General features: G+C 34.8%; 1 protein-coding gene and 1 long non-coding RNA gene across 3 annotated transcripts; both read left to right on the forward strand.

Moving 5' to 3' along the window:
* Window positions 1–903: 903 nt before the first annotated feature.
* On the forward strand, window positions 904–6851 carry LOC126807948 (carbamoyl-phosphate synthase [ammonia], mitochondrial). The gene is made up of 9 exons (XM_056103238.1): window positions 904–910; window positions 1567–1701; window positions 2464–2574; window positions 2891–3085; window positions 3944–4165; window positions 4590–4697; window positions 5204–5293; window positions 5972–6142; window positions 6762–6851. The coding sequence occupies exons 1-9, from the start codon at window positions 908–910 to the stop codon at window positions 6849–6851; spliced, it is 1125 nt and encodes a 374-aa protein (XP_055959213.1). The 5' UTR covers window positions 904–907.
* Window positions 6852–8325: 1474 nt separating this feature from the next.
* Window positions 8326–10011, forward strand: LOC130014320 (uncharacterized). Of its 2 annotated transcripts, XR_008789274.1 has the most exons (3): window positions 8348–8425; window positions 9132–9241; window positions 9989–10011. It is a non-coding gene; the product is annotated as an uncharacterized LOC130014320 (long non-coding RNA). The 2 variants fall into 2 exon arrangements; XR_008789275.1 differs by lacking the exon at window positions 9989–10011 and having other exon boundaries at window positions 8326–8425; window positions 9132–9245.
* Window positions 10012–23324: the final 13313 nt, after the last annotated feature.

Below are 23324 nucleotides of genomic sequence, written 5' to 3' on the forward strand. Positions count from 1 at the left end.
CCCCATTTCATTTGTTCAAATTCAAATTGTCAAGGGTTCTTTTACATGTACATGGGATCCTAGTTTTTTGTCTAAGTCGAAGAACTGGTCATCCCTTGTCAGGCACTACATCCTGCTCCACTAATAAGGGGGAACCACGTCGGAAAATCCCCATTAACTTCAGGCTCAAACACAGAGACTCTGACTTAGACTCTTATGGCGATCAAAAATGTGGTGAAGTTACATCTGACATTGACTAGTGATAGAAAGAGTTTCCTGCATATATTGACAATTGTACTAGGCAAAACAACGGAGTGGGCCCTAGATGTTTATTGCAAAAAAAGTGTCGATCTAAAAAAATATGTAGTTTTGTTCTGAAAAAAAAAAAAGCATAAAAATGAAAATTTAACATAGATCAATAACCAATTTGCAAAGATAATATTTTCATGAAACAAATACTATTTAGAGACCAAAAATTGGTAGAGAAAATGAAATGTTAATTAACGCCAATGTATGTTTTAGTTTAAATTAATTAATACACTCCCGGTGCGAGTTGGTGCGTGACATAACCGAACTGCTCTCATCGAGAGTAATCGAACTGTCACTTCTGCGAGTTATTTCCCTTCTCTCCTGGGGCGCTTTTTCTGTTAACTCCTCGTGTCGGTTAGTCATATTTTTCTGTACACAATGCATCATAATATAAACTATTAGTTTATCTTAGCCTTTGTATATTTACAAGACACTATTACTACGTCCACAACTGGCATAAAGGAAATTGATTTCTATTATTTGATGTGATTAAATTTTGTATATTGTAGATTGATACAATGGCTGCTGAATATCCTGCTAAAACTAATTATTTATACTGTTCATATAATGGTATGGTAAGTACAATCTCTTCATATTAAACAACTATATCTATAATGGTATGGTAGGTACTATCTCTACTTTATCATATTAAACAACTGTCTCTTTGGGTGGGGGGGGATGGCCGAATGGTTAGCACATGCACGCTGTATGATAAGGTCTGTCATTAAGTCAAATGGCGTGGTTTCGAATCCCCGGTTGTAGGGTTGCCTGTCCAACCTCATGGGTTTTCACTGGGTCATTCAGTTTCCTCCCACTGCTAAAGACGCCTACGTGGAAGCGAATTATTGAAATAAAATTGAACCATGTGTTAGTCCTAGTTAGTGTCGAGTGGATGTTAAACCCCATTTCTCTCTCTCTCTCTCTCTCTCTCTCTCTCTCTCTCACTAATATCTAAAAGATATGTTTTTTTTAAAAAAAAAAAGTTTTCTAGGCCTGTAATAATATTTGCCTGGATTTTAGTATCAAGCCTAGTTGATCTGATGTAGACTTTACTTAATGCATCCATGAAGAAAAATCTTTTAGACCAAGTAAAAACAATTGAAAAATCAATCAGAATAAAATAATGGTATAATTTTAATCCGAGTCCTGGGTAAAAAGTCATCCTGAAAGTCAATTTACATGCCAGAATATTCAAATATTAAACTGTTAAGGCGCCGTACCATATGTAATAAACAAGGCAGTGTAAGACATATATTTGGTCGGTGTTTTTTTTTTCAGGAACATGATTTAGAATTTAATGATTTTGGTACGATGGTGATGGGTTGTGGACCATATCATATTGGTAGTAGTGTTGAATTTGATTGGTGTGCTGTGTCCTGTATCAGGGCATTGAGAGGCTTGAATAAAAAAACGGTAGATACAAAGTTTTCTTATTCTTTTTGGACAATTACAAAGATTAGTCTCTCTAAAACCAATTTAAACCTGTGGACTGAACTACTTACAAGATGTCATATTGCAGCTAATTGGATGGTGTGAACAGACTAGAAGTGAGATGGAAACAGTTGTCAACCAAGAACAATTGATTGACTGTTGTCAACCAAGAATGTTTGATTGACAGTTGTCAACTAAGAATGTTTGACAGTTGTCAACCAAGAACGTTTGATTGACAGTTGTCAACTGAGCGACATCCGATTTTCAACTGTATATCAAACAACATTAAGTCAAACATCTGCTTTATTACTACCAACTGAACAACATCCAATATCTAATCCTTGAGTAGCATTTAGCGATTGAGAATACTAATTGAAACGTCGTGCTATTTGTGTATAAACCAGTGATTGTTTTCCAGCATTTTATCAACTTTGCAACCAAACACAGAACTGTCTTCTGAACACCTGATTGTCTTCCAAGTGTCTGATTGACTTCTGTCTTCCAAATGGCTGATTGTTTGCCATAATTGACAACTCTCATTCATATATCTAATTAACAACTGCCAACCAAACAACCATCTTTGATTTCCAACCAAACAACCATATTTAATTTCCAACCAAATAACCATCTTTAACTGACATCCAAATAACCATCTTTAATTGACAGCCAAATAAGTTATTGTTACTTTAAAGGGATAAGAGATGATAAAACCAGTAAAGATTAATGTTAATATTATATTATTAGGTTGTTGTGAACCATAATCCTGAGACAGTGAGTACAGATTTTGATGAATGTGATAGATTATATTTTGAAGAATTGTCTTTAGAGAGAGTTTTAGATATTTACCAGGCTGAGGTTAGTTTCATTTCTTCTATTTAAAATTTCAAGTCTGTTCGTTTATTTGGAATTTTGAGACCATAAATTTTCTCTTCAGATGAAATATAAATTTAAATCTATTAAGATTGAGATTTTGTTTTCCTGCATTGTGTAGCTAGATCAATTTAGATCGTTCTGTGTTTACAGGAGTTTATTGGAATCTTGGTATTAGGAAGGTCAGATACCAAATAATGTGTCTTGTTTATTCTATCTATATATTTTAGCTAATTAAAACCTTATTTAATTGTATTTTGTATTGTGTATCAGATTGCAATAAATAATGTTGTTTTTACAGCAATGTAGTGGAGTAATTGTGTCAGTTGGTGGTCAGATACCCAATAATCTGGCATTACCTTTATGGAAGAATGGAGTGAAGGTTCTCGGTACAAGTCCTTTAATGATAGACAGTGCTGAAAATCGGGGAATTTTCTCTGGAATCTGTGATTCATTAGGTGTGAGTCAACCAGAATGGAGATCTCTAAGTACATTGGTAAGACTCTTTTTTAATTTATCAACCTTTTTTACTTTATTAACCTTTTTTAATTTATTAACCTTTTTTAATTTATTTGGGAGGTCGGTTGAACGAATGGTTAGCACGTGCGGGCTGTATCACAAGGCCTGTCATTGAGTCAACTGGCGTGATTTCGAATCCCCGGTTGTACGTAACAAGGAGTAGGGCTGTCCAACCTCGTGGTTTTTTTTCCGGGTCCTCTGGTTTCCTCCCACTGCTAAAGACCCCTACGCGCAAGCGAATTATTGAAATAAAATTAAACCATATGTTAGTCCCGAAAAGACCTAGTTTGTGTTGAGTGGACGTTAAACCCCATCTCTCTCTCTCTCTCTCTTTTTCCTTTATTAACCTTTTGACTGCCAAGTCGAACAATTTACAACCTCTACTCTGCCTTTGTGGAACCTAATTTCTTCCTAAACGCTTGTTTTCTGTCTGTATTACATGAAAACATTACAATACTGATAGAAATTGGTCTTGTATATAGCACAAATGACGCATGCTGCTCAAGCAGGCAAAAGGTTGGAGGGGGGAGGGCCTGGCAAACCCCTCCTGATTGGAGAACAAACCTTGTCTATGTTGTGTTCTATTCTTTAATTTTAAAGGTTGATGCAAGAGAATCATTAAGAAACATAGCTCTGATTAGAATACAGTAATTGTTTATCTATAGAACTTTTGTGTTTATTTAAATGATGCGTTAGATTTTGAGGGAACTGTTGGCTATCTGTGTTTACTTTGACCATCGTATATATATATATAGTGGATCGGCCATGCAAGAGAGTGGTCTGGCTAACCCTCTACTAACAAACAAATGTTTTATCCTTTTGTTTGATTTTATAGGATGATGCGTTAGATTTTGCGGCAACTGTTGGCTATCCATGTTTACTTCGACCGTCCTATATATTGAGTGGATCTGCCATGAACGTTGCTTATTCTCCCATAGAGTTAGAAAAATACTTGAAGGAAGCAGCACAAATTTCAAAAGAATATCCTGTGGTGATCACTAAATTCTATGTTGGTGCTCGGGAAGTAGAAATGGATGCTGTGGCTAAAGATGGCAAGGTAAGTTATTTGTTGTTATTGGACCTGTTGACCATTTCTGACTTGAAGCCACGGTAGTTCATTCAGTGAGTAAGGCCTTGGTACTGGATGAGGTTTTCTGGTGTGTTTTTACTGTGCAGGATGGGCAAAGCACAGCATTTAGTCATTTGGATGGGATGAAATTAACACAGACCCATCCCATATAAAAGAATTCTCAACAGATGGAATTTGAAATAAGAGAATGTAGCGCAGCTGTCTGGGCAAAATTTCACCTTATAACACACTGTATGATAACTGACTTTTTCCATAATCCCAGTCAGTACAGACATGTAGGACGTTAAAAATCATATTATTTCTGACTAAACATTGTATGAACTGTAGTCCAATCGTGTGCAGCATATTGTGGGCATTATTCAGTATATATATATATTGTATTTTATGACAGGTTGTAGCTCATGCTATATGTGAACACGTGGAAAATGCTGGTGTACACAGTGGTGATGCTACATTAATGTTACCAACACAGACTATCTCTCTTACAGCACTTGATACTGTAAGAATGATATTATTTAATTTAAAACATTCAAGTATAAAACTAGCCTGGAGGTCAGGTGTTTTATCCGTGCATTGGCTGAGAAAGTTCATCCAGATTTTCCGGCGTGGTTCCCCCTTGTTATTGATGGGATTAAAAACCGAGATCATGTGTATACGTTGGCAATCACGTAAAAGACCCCTTGACAGTTGGAATTCGATGTAAGAGTAGGCCATAGTGCTGCTGTCTGGGAAAAATTTCCCTCATAGCACATTGCATGGCATATGCCCTTCTTCATTAGCCCATTTCGAAGCAGAACAATAGCACGATAAACCCCATTTCATTTCAAGTATAAAATTCCCTCATGAAGAGGTGTTTGGCTTGTAAGAAAATGGCAGCAGAATTATAATGACTTTGCTTGTCTTGGACATCTAAAGATGGAATTGTGAAATCAATAAAAATCAATAAAAATCAATGCAAACTTAAAGAGAACGCAACAGATAATGTATAATTTATTTTTTATGTAGATCCGTGATATCACGCGTAAAATTGGTAAAAGATTTGAGATCAGTGGACCATTTAATATGCAGTTCCTGGTTAAAGATAATGATGTCAAGGTAAAATAACTTAATTTTAAAGTTTATTAAAGGATGAATTCTTGATGAATTGGGAGTTTGGTGGACAAGTAATCTGTTATTTATCCCATTTTGGTTTCACTCAAACTTTGAACTTAAGTGAGTTATTGCCTTATGTAGGATCCAAAATGATTTAGAGATTGGGGAGAACTGTACATGGACTGCCCTGATAGAGGTTGGGAAAGACTGTCCTGATAGAAGATTGGCAAGATTGTCCTTATTGAAATGTTGGAGTTAGAGGACTGTTCGAATAGTGGATTGGAAGTTAGGGAGGACTGTCCTGATAGAGGTTGGAGAGGAGGACTGTCCTGATAGAGGTTGGAGAGGAGGACTGTCCTGATAGAGGTTGGAGAGGAGGACTGTCCTGATAGAGGTTGGAGAGGAGTACTGTCCTGATAGAGGTTGGAGAGGAGGACTGTCCTGATAGAGGTTGGAGAGGAGGACTATCCTGATAGAGGTTGGAGAGGACTGTCCTGATAGAGGTTGGGGAGGAGGACTATCCTGATAGAGGTTGGGGAGGAGGACTGTCCTGATAGAGAATGTGGGGGACTGTCCTGATAGAGGTTATGGAAGGCTGTCTTGACAATGGTTGGGGAGGACTGTTTGCTGTCCGTTGTATATATACTATCCTTTTCTTATACATTGCATTTGTGATTTCAGATAATTGAATTGAATCTACGGGCATCAAGATCTTGTCCGTTTGTATCCAAGACGATTGGAACTGATTTTATAGATACAGCTACTAAAGTTATGTTGAATGAGAAGCTGCCCATCGCAGATCTTCCAACATTAGAAACCCCTCATAACCCTCAAACCTATGTTGGTATTAAGGTAAGTTCTGTCATTAAACACACCCATTAGAAACCCCTCATAACCCTCAAACCTACGTTTGTATTAAGGTAAGTTCTGTCATTTAAACACACCCATTAGAAACCCCTCATAACCCACAAACCTACGTTTGTATTAAGGTAAGTTCTGTCATTTAAACACACCCATTAGAAACCCCTCATAACCCACAAACCTACGTTTGTATTAAGGTAAGTTCTGTCATTAAACATACCCATTAGAAACCCCTCATAAGCCTCAAACCTATGCTGGTATAAAGGGGAGTTTTTCTGTTAAGTCTGTTTGAATATTTTAAGTTGTGCAAGGGTTAGTCAGAAATCTTCTACTCACTCTGATTACAGAAACGATGTGAGCAGAATATGGCATCTTCGTAATTCCAAGAATAATGGTAAAAAATTTTTTATTGAAGCCTGATTTATGAAAAATATTTTTTTTTGATTTTTGAACTAGTAGGAGTGGACTATATGAGCCAATCAAGACATCTTGAAAGTCTGATGTTGTATCAAAAACCTCCAGGATTATTTTGTACTCAGAAAGTTTTGTTTGTAATTTAATTAGATACAAGAAAATGTTGTAGTTATATTTGGTTTGTATTTATTTTCAGGCTCCTATGTTCTCGTGGCCAAGACTTTTAGATGCTGATCCTCTTCTTAAATGTGAAATGGCATCAACAGGGGAGGTAATCGTTGTTTGATACACAGCTAATTATATGTTCACATCTGGAATGACTATTGTTTATCAGTCTCTCAGACATTTCCCCTGATCAAAGAAATCTATTCTCAGTAATAAAGATCATCTCAACTACAGGAACCATGCGGGGTCAATGAATTCCAAATCTCAAGGGGTCTTTTACGTACATGCCATTCTTCCACGAGACCTTGATTTTTCGTTTAATCTGTTAAAAACGGCTATATGTTGTGCCTTGCCACTTGCCAGGCCCTCAGTCCTACACCACTGACAAAGGGGAACCATGCCAGAAAATCCTGATGAGCTTTCTGGGCCAACGCAGGACTAATGAGCCAACATCCTTCTCACTGAGAGAAACCATGGCTTCCCAAAAAAGTAGGGTGTTAACTTTTGTTAAAAAATATTCTGTTTTGTTTTTATTTAGGTGGCATGTTTTGGGAGAACTAAATATACTGCATTTTTAAAAGCCATGATGTCAGCTGGATTTAAACTACCCAAACAAAATGGTTCAGTGTTAGTTGGTGTACAACAATCTTTCCTTCCACATTTTCTACCAATTGTCAAACGACTATCAACTAATGGTTTTAAGGTAAATCTTTCCTTCCACATTTTCTACCCATTGTCAAACGACTATCAACTAATGGTTTTAAGGTAAATCTTTCCTTCCACATTTTCTACCCATTGTCAAACGACTATCAACTAATGGTTTTAAGGTAAATCTTTCCCTCCACATTTTCTACCAATTGTCAAACGACTATTAACTAATGGTTTTACGGTAAATCTTTCCTTCCACATTTTCTACCAATTGTCAAACGACTATCTACAAATGGTTTTAAGGTAAATCTTTCCTTCCACATTTTCTACCCATTGTCAAACGACTATCAACTAATGGTTTTAAGGTAAATCTTTCCCTCCACATTTTCTACCAATTGTCAAACGACTATCAACTAATGGTTTTAAGGTAAATCTTTCCTTCCATATTTCCTACCAATTGTCAAACGACTATCAACTAATGGTTTTAAGGTAAATCTTTCCCTCCACATTTTCTACCAATTGTCAAACGACTATCAACTAATGGTTTTAAGGTAAATCTTTCCTTCCACATTTCCTACCAATTGTCAAAAGACTATCAACTAATGGTTTTAAGGTAAATCTTTCCTTCCACATTTCCTACCAATTGTCAAACGACTATCAACTAATGGTTTTAAGGTAAATCTTTCCCTCCACATTTTCTACCAATTGTCAAACGACTATCAACTAATGGTTTTAAGGTAAATCTTTCCTTCCACATTTCCTACCAATTGTCAAAAGACTATCAACTAATGGTTTTAAGGTAAATCTTTCCTTCCACATTTCCCACCAATTGTCAAACGACTATCAACTAATGGTTTTAAGGTAAATCTTTCCCTCCACATTTTCTACCAATTGTCAAACGACTATCAACTAATGGTTTTAAGGTAAATCTTTCCTTCCACATTTCCTACCAATTGTCAAACGACTATCAACTAATGGTTTTAAGGTAAATCTTTCCCTCCACATTTCCTACCAATTGTCAAACGACTATCAACTAATGGTTTTAAGGTAAATCTTTCCTTCCACATTTCCTACCAATTGTCAAACGACTATCAACTAATGGTTTTAAAGTAAATTTTCGTCCATATATTTTGAAGAATTTCTCAGATGTATCAAACTTATCTCACACTAAATTTGAATTAAAGGAGGCAAGTCTTTAACTCAATATCATCCACAGTCGTCAACATTGCAAACACGACTTATTGGTTAATTTACATCAACATTGGTGTTGTTATCTTACTGTGAAAAGATGGGTTTCTGATATCCGATATTTAAGACATAATGAAAATTTTAAAATTGGCACATGAATCGCATACCAGAATGCTTTCAAACTCCATTTGTAATGAAGCCACTTGAAGAACGAGGCTAAATATACCCCACAGAGGAACACTACTGGTGTAGACAAAGACTGTCGGTCAATTTGGCCTCTTCACCGAACATCACTGATTAGAAATTACAGTAAAAACAGAAACGATTGAATGTAAATATGTTTATATACATTCATATAATACATATGTGTTCATTTCTAGGTGCCAAAGAATAGCGATTTAGCTCCTGGGATTTCAGGATTGCACATTAGTCTTCTGGAGTTACTGCCCCTGTGTCCAAAGTATATTAGCTTATTTTTACATCACATGACTTTTGTACAAGTTGGTTGTTGTTGTATATTCAATTACTGATAAATATTATGTCTTTCTTTTGTTTTGTTTACTAGATTTATGCCACGGAGAAAACAGCTGATTATTTAAATATTCATTATATACCAACACAAGCTGTCAGCTGGGATATAGAAAATGCTAACCCTAATTTAATGTCGGCTACCAGGTTATAACTGTTTTTATATTTCATAATACAGGCAACTGACGAAAGGTGGTTGCTTATTGAAGTCGATCACTTAATGCATCAAATGGCGGTCGCTATGATTTCTGTGGGTTGACTTACTGTGAGAAACCATTTGAACAGAATGGACTATATCTGATAGTTTAATTTAACAAGAAATGGAATGAAATGAAATAGGGCTTAACGTGTTTACTTTTTGTGCACTGAACAAAACTAGGGTTTTACATGTTACTGAACAAGCACATGAAGCTGGACAGCAGGACCCTTGAAAGGACAAAAAAAACATGTGCTAGGGCAGGATCTTTTTTGCCCCTCCCCCCACCACCTTTCCAACACCAGTCACTAGCAGATTGCGATAAAGCAAAAACTTTTGTACATACTTATATAAGCTTCAAAGGAACAATAAAAAATTCATGCATAATTACCCATTTCAAATTTAAACTTTGATATCTATGGGCCCCATAGACTTGTATGGCTCAGGAGGTGGCGTACCAGCAGCACCCACCTCTCGATAGGCTATGAAGACAATCAATGGCTTTTTTATGGCGTGCTCTTTAGTATTTCCTACTGCCATGGGATCTTTAACATCCTGCTAATGGTATACACATATACATGTGCACATATTCCTTTAATTGTAATAGGTCTTTTAAAAAATATTCCTACTGGATAAATTTGATGAATTAAAATCTGCTACTGGATAAATTTGCTGAATTAATATTTTCTTTCTTTTAGGTTAATACAGGATGGTGAAATAAATCTAGTTATTAATTTACCCAATGAATATACAAAACATACGAAAGATAATTATCTTATACGACGTGCAGCTATAGACTCCGCTACTCCATTGATGACAAACTTTGAAGTAAGTCACAATTTAAAATACAAAATTTACTTAGTTGCTCTTCTCACATTTTGAAATTTTGAAATTAAAAAAAAAATAAAAAAAAGTTCATGGGACTCCAACGGTTATCTAATTATCAAGACCCAGGAGAACTAAAAATCCATTTGGTTTGACCATATTGTCACTTTTACACTTTACAGGGGGTTTGGGTGGGTGGTCTAGTGGTGTAACGTGTGCACATTAGATCACAAGGTCTGTCATTGAGTCAACTGGGGTGGTTTCAATTCCCTGCTTGTCCGTGACAAGGAGTAGTGTCCCCTGTCCAGTCTCGTGGGTTTTCTCCGGGTCCTCTCATTTCCTCCCACTGCTGTAGATGTTTAATATTGAATATACTAACTATCGAACATCACGTTTCATCAATTACACATCAATTACTGTCCACATTCCTCATCGTATCTATCAACAACTGACAGCTCGCATCCCTGGCAACGGAAGCTTTCTTCAGGCATGCGTAACTCAATCCACCGGAAACGAAAGTTTATTATCAAATGTCAACAAAAACCCCTACATTATTGAAATAAATTTAAAACCATGTCCCGAAATGACCTAGATTGTGTCACGTGACGTTAGGGTCCATTTCTCTCTTTCTCTCTTACACATTACAAATTTTATGAGGAATGTGTGTTTTATTCCTATATGTTAATCAAGTTGCAGTTCTGTAGCAATTTAAGGTCTCACCTGTGTACGGGCTAATGAAGACACGCTGCGCTAGGAGAGAAATTTTGCCCACATAATAATATTCTAAATTAACAAACAGATGAGAAATATATATTAATTTGACAAATTCACTATTTCAAAAAATCGAAATAGTTTAAAAAATATTAATTTTTTTTATATGAATTGAATAGCATTCAGATAATGTTCTTAATCCAAATAATTACTTTTTTCCAAACAATTGACATTATTCAAATAATTGACATAATTCAAATAATTGACATTATTCAAATAATTACTTTATTCATCAAAAAATAACTTTATTCAAGTAATGACTTTTTTTTACATAGCTTTATTCAAAGATAACTTTATTCAAATTATAACTTTATTCAAGTAGATATACAAGTAGTAACTTTATGGAACTAATGACGTTATTCAGATAGATGTGATTACAGGTAAATGATATTCTTGTTTGTTTTAACAGATTGTCAAGTTATTTGTTGAAGCGTTGGATTATGTTGGTAATGTTCAAGCTACAAGTTTGTTTGATTATCAAAAACCAAGAGAAACCAGAAAAACAGCTGAATCAACAAATTGATGAAAATACTCAATTCCTACCATCGTAACTACAGTATTTGATCTGATATGTATGTTTGTTGTTGTTGTTTCTATATATTGTGTCCTGTCTTGTATGTTGGAACTGAATGGACCTTGATCTGATAATACTCAATTTCTACCGTCTGAACTACAGTATTTCTTCAGTGATCTTTCTAGCCCCCCCGGATCCATTTATTTGATCTGATATGTATGATTGTTGATTGGGATGTCTTTATATTGTGTCCTGTCCGGATGTTTGTCTTGTGTAATTGTTTGTGTGTGTGGTGCGGTCCCCCTGCTCTTAATATTTACATGGAGTTTTTTTGGTCATTTTCAAAAACACAGACTTCCCAAGAATACCCCGAACTGCCTGAATGACATAACTAGTTCAGAGCTATTCATGTGATTCGGGTAGGTTGAGGTACTAGAGAAAACAGTTATAGAGTTAAAAATGTTGATAGTTATTTACACTTAAAACAGCAATATTTTTATTAAGTCAGTCATGGGGGGTGTCTCAGGTACCAGAAAAGAAGGCTCTGGTGTCATAATATTTGTTTTGTTTAAACTGGAATTTATACTAAAGGGAATAGTTAAAATCCTACCCCACCCCAACCTCTTAACCCTTGTCGGTGCACGTTGTGAGAATCACATATCAGGTATCAAGGAGTCCATATGGACCCCAGTTATAATTCAAAATTTTTACGTACAGATATATCTGAATTAAAAGGCAGCGGTTTAGTTTTTATTTGCATTCATATTTGACAACTGAAAAACAACTAAATTATTATACAAAAACATTTTAGTGACATTTGGAAAAGATTTAATAATTATCACAAAATTGCTACTTTGTGTACTATGTGATGAAGAGGTTAAATGGCTATTCACGCTTGATACAAAAACTATTACATATATGGAATTCATCATTACATTCATCATGTAAAACATGTGCATGGGGTCCACGGAGACCCCCCACGTGCACCGACAAGCGTTAAACAACATTGGATTGATTAAGTTAGTTTTTGGGTATTTCTGATAAAAATAAAACAAACTAAACTTTAATTGATATATAAAGGTATAGTTATTAATATAAAATACCCTAAAAACCCCATTATTTTGATCATGTCAGCCATTGGATGTGTTTGATAAGAATAATGAAATCAGCATCGAAATACGTCCACTGTGCGACAGGGCTAATAATATGAATCTTGTGTTGTGTTGTTTCTTTTGTTAAATCATGTGCTAATTTACAAACTTATTGTTATTTCTTTGTTTTTGGTTTTGAATTTACTATTGTATATATAATATATAAGGTCACACCTGTTTGAAATTTTAGTTCTTGGGTGCAACTTTTTAAAGTTTCGCTTCCTTTTTCTTCCAAGAACATAAAACACTTAGGGGATGCTGGTTTGTCAGTCTGGAACGTTCTGAATTGCAATCGTGAGAGCGGAGTTCAGTCCTGTCACCCTCAACAACGGAGGTAGTGCGGGTAGAATCGTGATGTAATTAAACAGCTGTCATCGTTGGTTAAGAAGATATTTTCTCATGCAGTCGGCGCATGCGTTCTAGCTCCTAATTCCCATTTTCACTCGATTGTCGCTATTTTAGTGTTTGACAGAATTCAATTCCGGAAGGGTCAGTCGAGCATCCCCTTAGTTTTTCGACTCAAAAAGCTCTTTATGACAAATTTTCTACATTTTGATAAAATATCCAACTGGTCGTGGCCTATATAAAATTGTAATATAGATATTACGCATTACTTGGTGCTCAAATGATTGGCCTTTACTCGTATATATATTGTCTTTATCTTATTACATTTTTATAATCAAGATTTATATGCTTAACTTCATTTTTTTTTTTTCATATATCTGGTCTGGGGGCCATAAACCCCATTTTTTTTTTTTTACGGGGCTAAAGAATTATGTTGGGTAAAGGAAAAAAGGTTTTGTGGCCCAAGGACCCAGAAAAGCTTTATTTGTTCCATGACGACCAGTTAAAGGTCATGTTTTTGATTTTTTTTGTCAAATTCTATTTTTCCCCTATTAAAGAAAAACCTATATCTAACGGATGTGTTTCTTTATCTTTGGTATTAATTGGGGGATTAATCATGCGCTACCACTGGAAGTGATATCGCAAACAAACCTTAATTTAGTGACTTCAACCCATGCGCAGGAATCTTTGCTATTGAGAAGACGCCCCCATCTCCAAGCTGCAAATGCTCACACCAGGTATCGAACCTACAGTCAGCTAGAGCTCAAAGCACAACACCCTTAAACCACTTGAGGTGATCTCGTCCCGTACCTAGCTGGTTGTATGTGGCTATCTTACGGTAGCTATAGTAACAACACTTGATATTGTACTTGGAGGGATAGATAAACCTAGTCTCACATTGTGTAATCAGTTCTTGCGACAGGTCATTAATTTTCAAATATTGGAACTCATTAATGGGCTCTGCAATGAAATGCTCGAACTGAAGAATTTTGAATATTGTGAAAAGGACTACTATTTAATGTGATTGATATTTTGGTTTTGTTCTCTTAATTAAGGGGAGCCACAATGACACAGTAAGACATTGACTTTCTGTTGTGCAGGACGGTACGAAATTTTCACCCATTGTACACTGAACAGTAGGACTTTGAACCCCATTTCTTAATTAAATGTTGAATACTTAGTTTAATCCACAAGACGATGTACTCAAATTGTGTTTAAGGCCCACACAAAACTTGGAGAAACGCGTTTCTAGTTGACCAAGTCAAGAACTAATTAAAATTTTCTCCCAAGTTTTTTGTGGGCCATAATTCAGTTTTAAACTTATGATTGATGCAATCACACATAGCTGGAATTATTTTTTTATTATTGAAATCGTGTTCATGATACTAAAAAATAATAAAAACATTTAATATGATACATATATTACACAATTCTTAACAAAATAACTTAAATAACATCTATAATTTAATTTGAAAGCGAACAAACATTTATCACAAAACTATGGTTGACAGCCAAGCCCAACATATGCATGTACGCAGCCTTCAGAGCAATCAATTCTCTAAAACTGGTACACAGCCTATTGTTGTTCTTGGTATTTAACCACAGGCACTTGAAGGGATTAAAATAAAACTTCTTACTCAAGCAGTAGTAAGAAGTTTTATTTTAATCCCTTCAAGTGGCTGTGTATTTAACATCTGCTTTCACAGAAGGTGATATCGCGCAGAGTGTCTTAATTACCTTAACGAACGTGCAGGGATCTTTCCTGAGGGAGGTTGAGAAGGAGTCCCTATCTCCAAGCCACATACGCTCACACAAGGGATCGAAACAACAACCACAAGCCAAAGGTGACCAGCCAGCTAGAACTTGAAGCACGACACTCTAAGACCACTGAGCCAACCCAACCCCCCGGTACACGAGCTTTCAGAGCAATTGTTTTTATACAGTTAAACCATAAACTGATTACACCTGAAGCAAACATGGCTTAACTGTAAATTTGTTGGCACCTGATTGTGAATATACAAATATTTTTTAATATATACAAAAAAAAAAAAATTAGCGATTTTAGATGTCGAAATGTAACCTAAGGGAAAACAAGAAAGTTTTAGTACAGATCTTAAGTTATGATTTTGTTAACAGAAGGTATATACAAAATGGCCACCTACATTATTCAGTGGAAGGTCACCTAATCATGAGCATAACATGGAGAATAGGGTCATAATTTATTCTGAGTTACAACGGAAATACCACTTTTAGTACATTATTGCATTGCTGAATATAAATATGATTAATTTCCTATTATATACAATTGTCTATAGACTAGAATATAAATATGATTTATTTATTTCCCAACAATTATTTATAGACTAGAGAAAAGGGGAGACACCCACCTTTTGAAAGTAACCTATAAATACACACAGTATATATCAAATGACCCTTGTTTTAAATAGAGAGAAATGGGGGTTTAACATCCACTCTACACAAACTAGGTCATTTCGGTACTAACATATGGTTCTATTTTATTTCAATAACTTGCTTGCGCGTAGGGGTATTTTGCAGTGGAAGGAAACCAGAGGACCCAGAGAAAACCCACGAGGTTGGTGTTTTAAATAGATAATTTAGAATACTTTAATTCATGGATAACAAAACTTTACACTTGATCTCTGGATGGAGAGTGGAGAGCCTCCATCTCTGATGATATGATATACTTGTATCTAGCTATGTAATGTTTGATTACAATAATTTTAGTTTTGGTAAAATCATATCAATATAATGAAATAAGGTTAAATCATGGACCTTATCACAATAAACTGTGTTCTATATAAAGTCCCTGGACCCTGTTTCTCGAAATCTTAACTAAAGATAAAATCCAAATTGGCTAGGCACTAAAATCAATCTAATATTATCAAATTACTAAAATTTGGATTTTATCTTAGTTAAAATTTAGTGAAACAGGCCCCTGGTTTAAACTCCCAAGATTAACAATACAAATTATTGATAAATCAGATCTACCCTTAAAACTCACAAACCAAGGGTAGAATATACTGGGCTTTTATACTAACTCCTTCATTTTGATGCAATGAGAATGGCAAATGCCCTATATTATGTGACGCAAACTTTATAACAATTGAAGTCTCCAAAATCAGAAGTTAAGTATACTTTTAGTGAGATGCAAAATAAAATAATATAACACAAAATATCATTCAAAGAAAAATCTCATTTTGGTTTTAGTGTCATTTATAATGTCATTTGTGCTTGAAAATGATAAAATACATGACCAAACATTGTGCTATAAATACAGAAAATGCTAATTGTAGGCCTGATGGGGAGGTTTGTGAATTTCCGGGGTCCACAATTGGCCGCTTTATATAAATGAGTATTTTGGGGAATACTAACACTAACCCTTTTTAGAAGACTGAACTTGGATTCAATTTACCTTTTAACCCTCTTAAAAGGGTTTGGGTTAGTATTCCCCAAAATACTCATTTATATAAAGCGGCCATTGTGGATTCCGGAAATTCCCAAACCTACCCAACCAGCCTACAATTAGCATCTCCCTATACAGTTTAATTAATAGTTTTGAGGTGTTAAAATACTTTGGTGAAAAAAAATCTGAGGATAACTAAATACATCATACAATCACCTACCAATAAAATCTTAAAAGTGAAAGGCCAGCTGTGTAGATAGTACCCTCGGTAATCCCCAGTGCTCTCATTCCGTTCCACACCACTATACCCTGGGTTAATCCATAGGGGAGACAAATATATAAGTTATCTGCCCTTAATGATTGTGCTATTTTTATCAACCAATCCCATAAATTGTTAGATAAGTAACTCTCATATTGTTGCGAACCTAATCACCCTATGGATTAACCCAGTTATAGTGGAATAGAACCGAATGAGGCCAATATGGGAAACTGAGGATGTGTAGATAGATGAGTTGTTTATTACAAATTTAACGTCCAATACATGATATTATGGATAGGTTGATTTAAAGGTGCATTAGACAAAGAGCTGACAGATCTCGCTATAATAGTAAGTTAACAAATAGATAATGCAAAGGGAATATGTTGAAAATATAATTCAAATTACTTCAGTCTGAGCTAAGTTAGGACTGTTTGGAGATAGCAAATCTCGATTATCCCTTTTTTTTATAATTAAAACATAAACTGCCAATCTTTTTTAAATCCGTTGAAAATCAAGAGCATCTGATGACCTAGAGAGTTGATTACGGTCTTGTCATGTGATTAATGTCTAATTAATAACTCCTATAACATTTAAGGTCTAAAGAAAGACCAGCCATAGGCACCTTACATTTAGCTCTTGATAAATGTATCTTAAATCAAATTATAGTGAGTGAATTAATTTTAGATTTTAAGGCTTGGTGATGGAGATCATTTGAAACATATTTGATTGTATTCATATACTCCAAATATTAATCCATCACATTTTTCACCCCTTGCTTGAAATTGATTAGATTACAGTGCAAGAAATTGCATAACAAATTTGGTGGCATTTTAGACTACTCCAAACATCTTTACACATCACATTTTAGACTACTCCAAACATCTTTACACATCACATTTTTCACAATCTGATTCAAACACAGATCCTATTCCGTTTCGTTTTTTATAGTTTAAATTTTCATTTTACTTGTCTTTACTACACTAGGTTCTGGAAGAGATGTTATATAACCTGCGTTCTGGTTGATGTGAGGGATTAGCCAATGAAATAGTCTGTTACGGCAAGTTCTTGGAAACATCAACGCTGATTGGTTAATCAGATGTCTGACGTCATAGGTTCAAAACCCGTTCGTATGATCCCTGACGCGATCGGCTTCTACTACAACCAGTCAGATCTTCATGTAGTGTAGGCCATCGAAAGTATAAAAAACGAAACGAAATATATAGATCTGTATTGTAATCAGATTGTAACATATTTACATATTTGAATACATTCTATAAAACTACTCCATATCACATAAGATAACAGCGCAAATGTTTGTAACATTTGATTGGATTCTATTCCACATTTTTAACACATCACATTTCACCAGGTAACAAAATGTCTGTCAACTGTTTATTGATAATAAATATTATTATTTTTTATGAGCACTAGATGGGTCTGTTTCTTCTGCTTGCGCAGATTGTTCAAACGTCCCAGGATAATCTGTAAGACATAAAAATACATCATTTCTGTTTCTAGATCATTTTTTTGGATATTCTCATAAATTCTAAACCTTTTATACAATAATGGTTATGAGTGCAATTCAAGAGGGAGAATTTTTACTGGTCCCTTGCTAGGCCCTCCCTTCTACACCACTGGCAAGGGAAAAATTTAGCATAAAATCCAGAAGAACTTTTTCGGCCAACTCAGGGCCTCCAGTTTAGCTCCCCTTATTGTACATCAGGTTATATAATCCTTGTTGGATTTATGGGGGGATTGGATGGCCGAATGGTTAGCACATGCGTGCTGTATCATAAGGCTTGTCATCGAGTCAACTGGCGTGGTTTCGAATCAGTGATTGTACACGACAAGGAATAGGGTCACCTGTCCAACCTAGTGGGTTTTCTCCAGGTCCTCCGGATTACTCCCACAGCTAAAGACCCCTACGCGCAAGCGAATTATTGAAATAAAATTAAACCATATGTTAGTCCCGAAATGACCTAGTCTGTGTCAAGTGGACGTTAAAGCCCATTTCTCTCTCTCTCTCTATCTCTTTGATTTATTGGTGAACTTGTAATTCTTACCTTTACCCAGACCACTCCACTGATCAGGTACATGGAGAAAATATCGCTCCATGGCTTCCAGGAATCGACTACGATATAACTGAGGAGAGACGACAGTAGGCATCTTACCTTTAAAACAACAAGATTATCATAATTACCTCAAGTAAAATATAATTAACTCAAGTAAAATATAATTAACTCAAGTAAAATATAATTAACTCAAGTAAAATAAAATTACCTCAAGTAAAATATAACTAACTGAAGTAAAATATAATCACCTCAAATAAAATATAATTAACTCAAGTAAAATATAATTAACTCAAGTAAAATAAAATTACCTCAAGTAAAATATAATTAACTCGAGTAAAATATAATTAACTCGAGTAAAATATAATTAACTCGAGTAAAATAAAATTACCTCAAGTAAAATAAAATTACCCCAAGTGAAATATAATTATCTCAAGTAAAATATAATTACCTCAAGTGAAATATAATTACCTCAAGTTAAATAAAATTACCTCAAGTAAAATATAATTATCCCAAGTAAAATATAATTACCTCAAGTAAAATATAATCACCTCAAGTTAAATATAATTACCTCAAGTTAAATAAAATTACCTCAAGTAAAATAAAATTTAGATTAGTCTAAAAGGAAGATAGTGCAAATTGAGTGTAGTTTTGCACAGTTTCCCAGTCTGATGAATAATTGTCTCCCTTTAATGTGTCAAGGGAGATAACTATTAAATAACTTCGAAACTAAGAATAACTTTGCTTCATTAAAGCAAGAAAACGATTCAAATGGAACATGTGTTACTGGATTTAAAACCAGGTTGAGCTGAAAGTTGAAAGCTTGTCCCATTGAAGACAATTTGTGTAAATAGTGGTTATTATTAACATCTAAATAAAACTGGGAGAGAGAATATAAAATACATACCATGTCCACCCATTAAACCTGAAGATTTAAAAACCATTTCAAGTCTTTTATCCCAGGTAAACGTTCGGATATAATCTATAATACAAAATACAGATAATAATTATCACAATATCACATCAATTAAATACAGTCACCATATTGAAATGAGGAAAAACAGAAACAGACAGATTCAAAAACAATCAGCAGTCTTCTTGATATGTGCTATCAATTTCTGCCCAGAAATATTTATAGGACACCATATCCAGAAATATATATTATCATGATACCATGCCCAGAAATATTTATGATCATGATACCGTGCCCAGAAATATATATGATCATGATACCACACCCATAAATATATATAATGATACCATGCCCACAAATATATATGACCGTGACACCATGCCCATAAATATATATGATCATGATACTGTGCCCAGAAATATATATGATCATGATACCATGCCCACAAATATATATGACCGTTATACCATGCCCATAAATATATATGATCATGATACCGTGCCCAGAAATATATATGATCATGATACCATGCCCACAAATATATATGACCGTTATACCATGCCCATAAATGTATATGATCATGATACCATGCCCAGAAATATATATGATCATGATACCATGCCCACAAATATATATGACCGTTATACCATGCCCAGAAATATATATGATCATGATTTCATGTCCAGAAATATATATGACCATGATACCATGCACATAAATCTATATGATCATGATACCATGCCCAAAAATATATATGATCATGATACCATATATCCAGAAGTATATATGATCATACTACTCACCTATTATACCCACCCCTAATTCCTTATCAACTTCATCTGAACCCTACATAAGTCTTGTTGATAATCCCCTACTCTTACCTACAAGTAGTTCCTTATTAACCTTCAGCTGAACCCTAAATAAGTCTGGTTATAATCCCCTACTCTTAATTACAACTAATTCCTTATTAACTTTATCTAAACCCTAAATAAGTTTTGTGGATGATCCCCTAATACTACTCACCTATTATACCAACAACTAATTCTTTATTAACTTCATCTAAACCCACGATAAGGGAGTAATCCATCACCAGGTTTGTGGAGAGGAAGTGTGAATCACTTGTTATAGCTGATTTTAATACTGTCTTTGAATGTGGACGAATATATAAAGGCGATTCTACACTCACTGTAAAACAGAAAAATCATATAAAAGAAAAATAAAATAATCAGAGATGAAATAATTCATTGATGAAGTGTTAAAAGGGTGTATCTCGGGAAATTAGTCAAATACACTTTTTTTGCATTTTTCAAATCTCCCGATTAATATGCACATTTCTGTCTAAGCTGTGTAGTTCTACGCCAATTAGAACTGTTCTGGGTATTATGTGTTCAAATGTTATATCTTGATTTGGGAAATTTTGAAATGCAAAAGGTTTTATCTTTAGAAATTCTTAGATACATGAAGAGAAATTTCAGCCCAGACACTGTTGTATCTCCATACTCGCTGGTGGGGGGGTTGTCATTGAGTCAAGTGGCGTGGTTTTGATTCCCCACTTGTACGCGACCGCTAAAGACCACTATGCGTAAGCAAACTCGCTATCTCTCTCTCTCTCTTCCATCAAAGTTCAACCTTCAAGTATTCCCTCACATACATGCCTATGAGTACACTGGATTGTGTTTTGTCGTCCCATGCCAATGACAAGATCCTGTTCCGTGCCGCAACACTGGGAACGAACCAGCACCTAACTCACTGAGCCATCATGGATTCCACAGGTTTGTTGGTTTCGTGTCTTATAAAACGTAACAATGACCAGTTTGTTATTACAATTCATTTTCATATTTAATTGTTATAAAAATACAGAGGATTCATTTTAAGTACAAAACATGATCATCACACCATAACTCCATCCAATGTTTACCATTTCAAGTACAAAATGTGATTCACATGTGATCAATATTGTTTATAAATAATAATATTGATAAAAACTCACATTTAAGTAGATTTTCATCCAATAAAACCAATTCTTCTTCACGTTTACCTGATGTATTTACTAATCGATTTCTCATAGATCCCTTCAGATCAAATTTCTACAATGTATATATAATAAATCAGGTGTAGGCATAATTCTTATTGAAGCGTAACTGATTTTTATAAATGTCATTTAAGCGTGACTGATTTTTATAATTGTCATTGAAGCATGATTGATTTTTATAATTGTCATTGAAGCATGACTAATCTTGATTATTGTCATTGAAGCATGACTGATCTTGATAATTGTCATTGAAGCATGACTGATCTTGATAATTGTCACTGAAGCATGACTAATCTAATCTTGATAATCGTTTCAAGCACGTCAGGTTGCCTATTGAAACTCTTGGGTTTTCTCTGGGTTCTCTGGTTTCATCCCACTGCTATAAGCATTAGTCCCAAGTTTGTTGTTGGGTGGACAATAAACCCCATTTTTCTCTCTCTTTCTCTCAATTAATGACAGAGAGAGAGAGAAATGGGGTTTAACGTCCACTCGACACAAACAAGGTCATTTCGGGACTAACATATGGTTTTTAATTTTATTTCAATAATTCGCTTGCGTGTAGGGGTCTTTAGCAGTGGGAGGAAACCGGAGGACTCGGAGAAAACCCACGAGGTTGGACAGGCGACCCTACTCCTTGTCACGTACAACCGGGGATTCGAAACCACGCCAGTCGACTCAATGACAGACTTTATGATACAGCGTGCGCACGCTAACCATTCAGCCATCCAACCCCCCTCAATTAATGACAGGATACGCTCTAAATATGATGTATGGTATACCATACCACTTGTCCCAATCCCCCCTCTGAATTCCTCAGATATATATATATATATATAAGTAGAACAATCCTGAGCTATTTTTCTATTAGCTCTATTTTCTCACCGCTCCCCTCCCTCTGCGAATTCCTAGCTATAAATGTATTATAAGTAGAATATACCTGAGCTATTTTTCTATTATAAAAGAGATTTTCTACAACCAGTATATCCTGTTTATTAGCACTATTAGTTAATGTATTTCTAAAACCTATTCTAAATACACCAACAATCTTCGCTAATGCTGTTGGTTTCTGGAAAAATAAAAAGTTAGACATATATAATACTGACATAAACTTTTTAGGGGTACCTGGTAAGCATACATGATTCTTAAATTTTCATACAGTTGTAGGGAACCAAGGTGGCTAAGTGGGTAAAGACGTTGGATCGCTAGCCTGAAGGTTGCGTGTTTGATCCATGCATTGGCTGACAAAGTTCATCAGGAATTAAACAATAATCATATCCAACCTTTTCTGTAAAAGCTTTAGAGATGTAAGTAAAATACTGAGGTCCAAATTTCTCAAATGATTCAACCTCCATTCCTGACATCTGTTTTAATATAAATCTGTCATCTGAAATAAATCAAATTAAAGTTGTATTCCTTATCCTATAACTAGGTCATATATAGCTGTAATTAAAGATGTATTCCTTATATTATAACTAGATCATATACAGCTGTAAATAAAGATGTATTCCTTATACTACAACTAGATCATATATAGCTGTAATTAAAGATGTATTCCTTATACTACAACTAGATCATAAATAGCTGTACATTAAAGTTGTATGCCTTATACTACAACCAGGTCATATATAGCTGTAAATTAAAGTTGTATTCCTTACACTACAACCAGGTCATATATAGCTGTAAATTACAGTTGAATTCCTTACACTACAACCAGGTCATATATAGCTGTAA

This window comes from Patella vulgata, chromosome 9, assembly GCF_932274485.2.
Source record: "Patella vulgata chromosome 9, xgPatVulg1.2, whole genome shotgun sequence".
Lineage (NCBI taxonomy): Eukaryota > Metazoa > Mollusca > Gastropoda > Patellidae > Patella > Patella vulgata.

Coding starts and splice junctions, on each gene's coding strand:
- LOC126807948 (XM_056103238.1), top strand. Junction 1,702..2,463: donor GAGGCTTGAATAAAAAAACG/GTAGATACAAAG, acceptor TTATATTATTAG/GTTGTTGTGAACCATAATCC. Junction 5,294..5,971: donor TTAAAGATAATGATGTCAAG/GTAAAATAACTT, acceptor TTGTGATTTCAG/ATAATTGAATTGAATCTACG.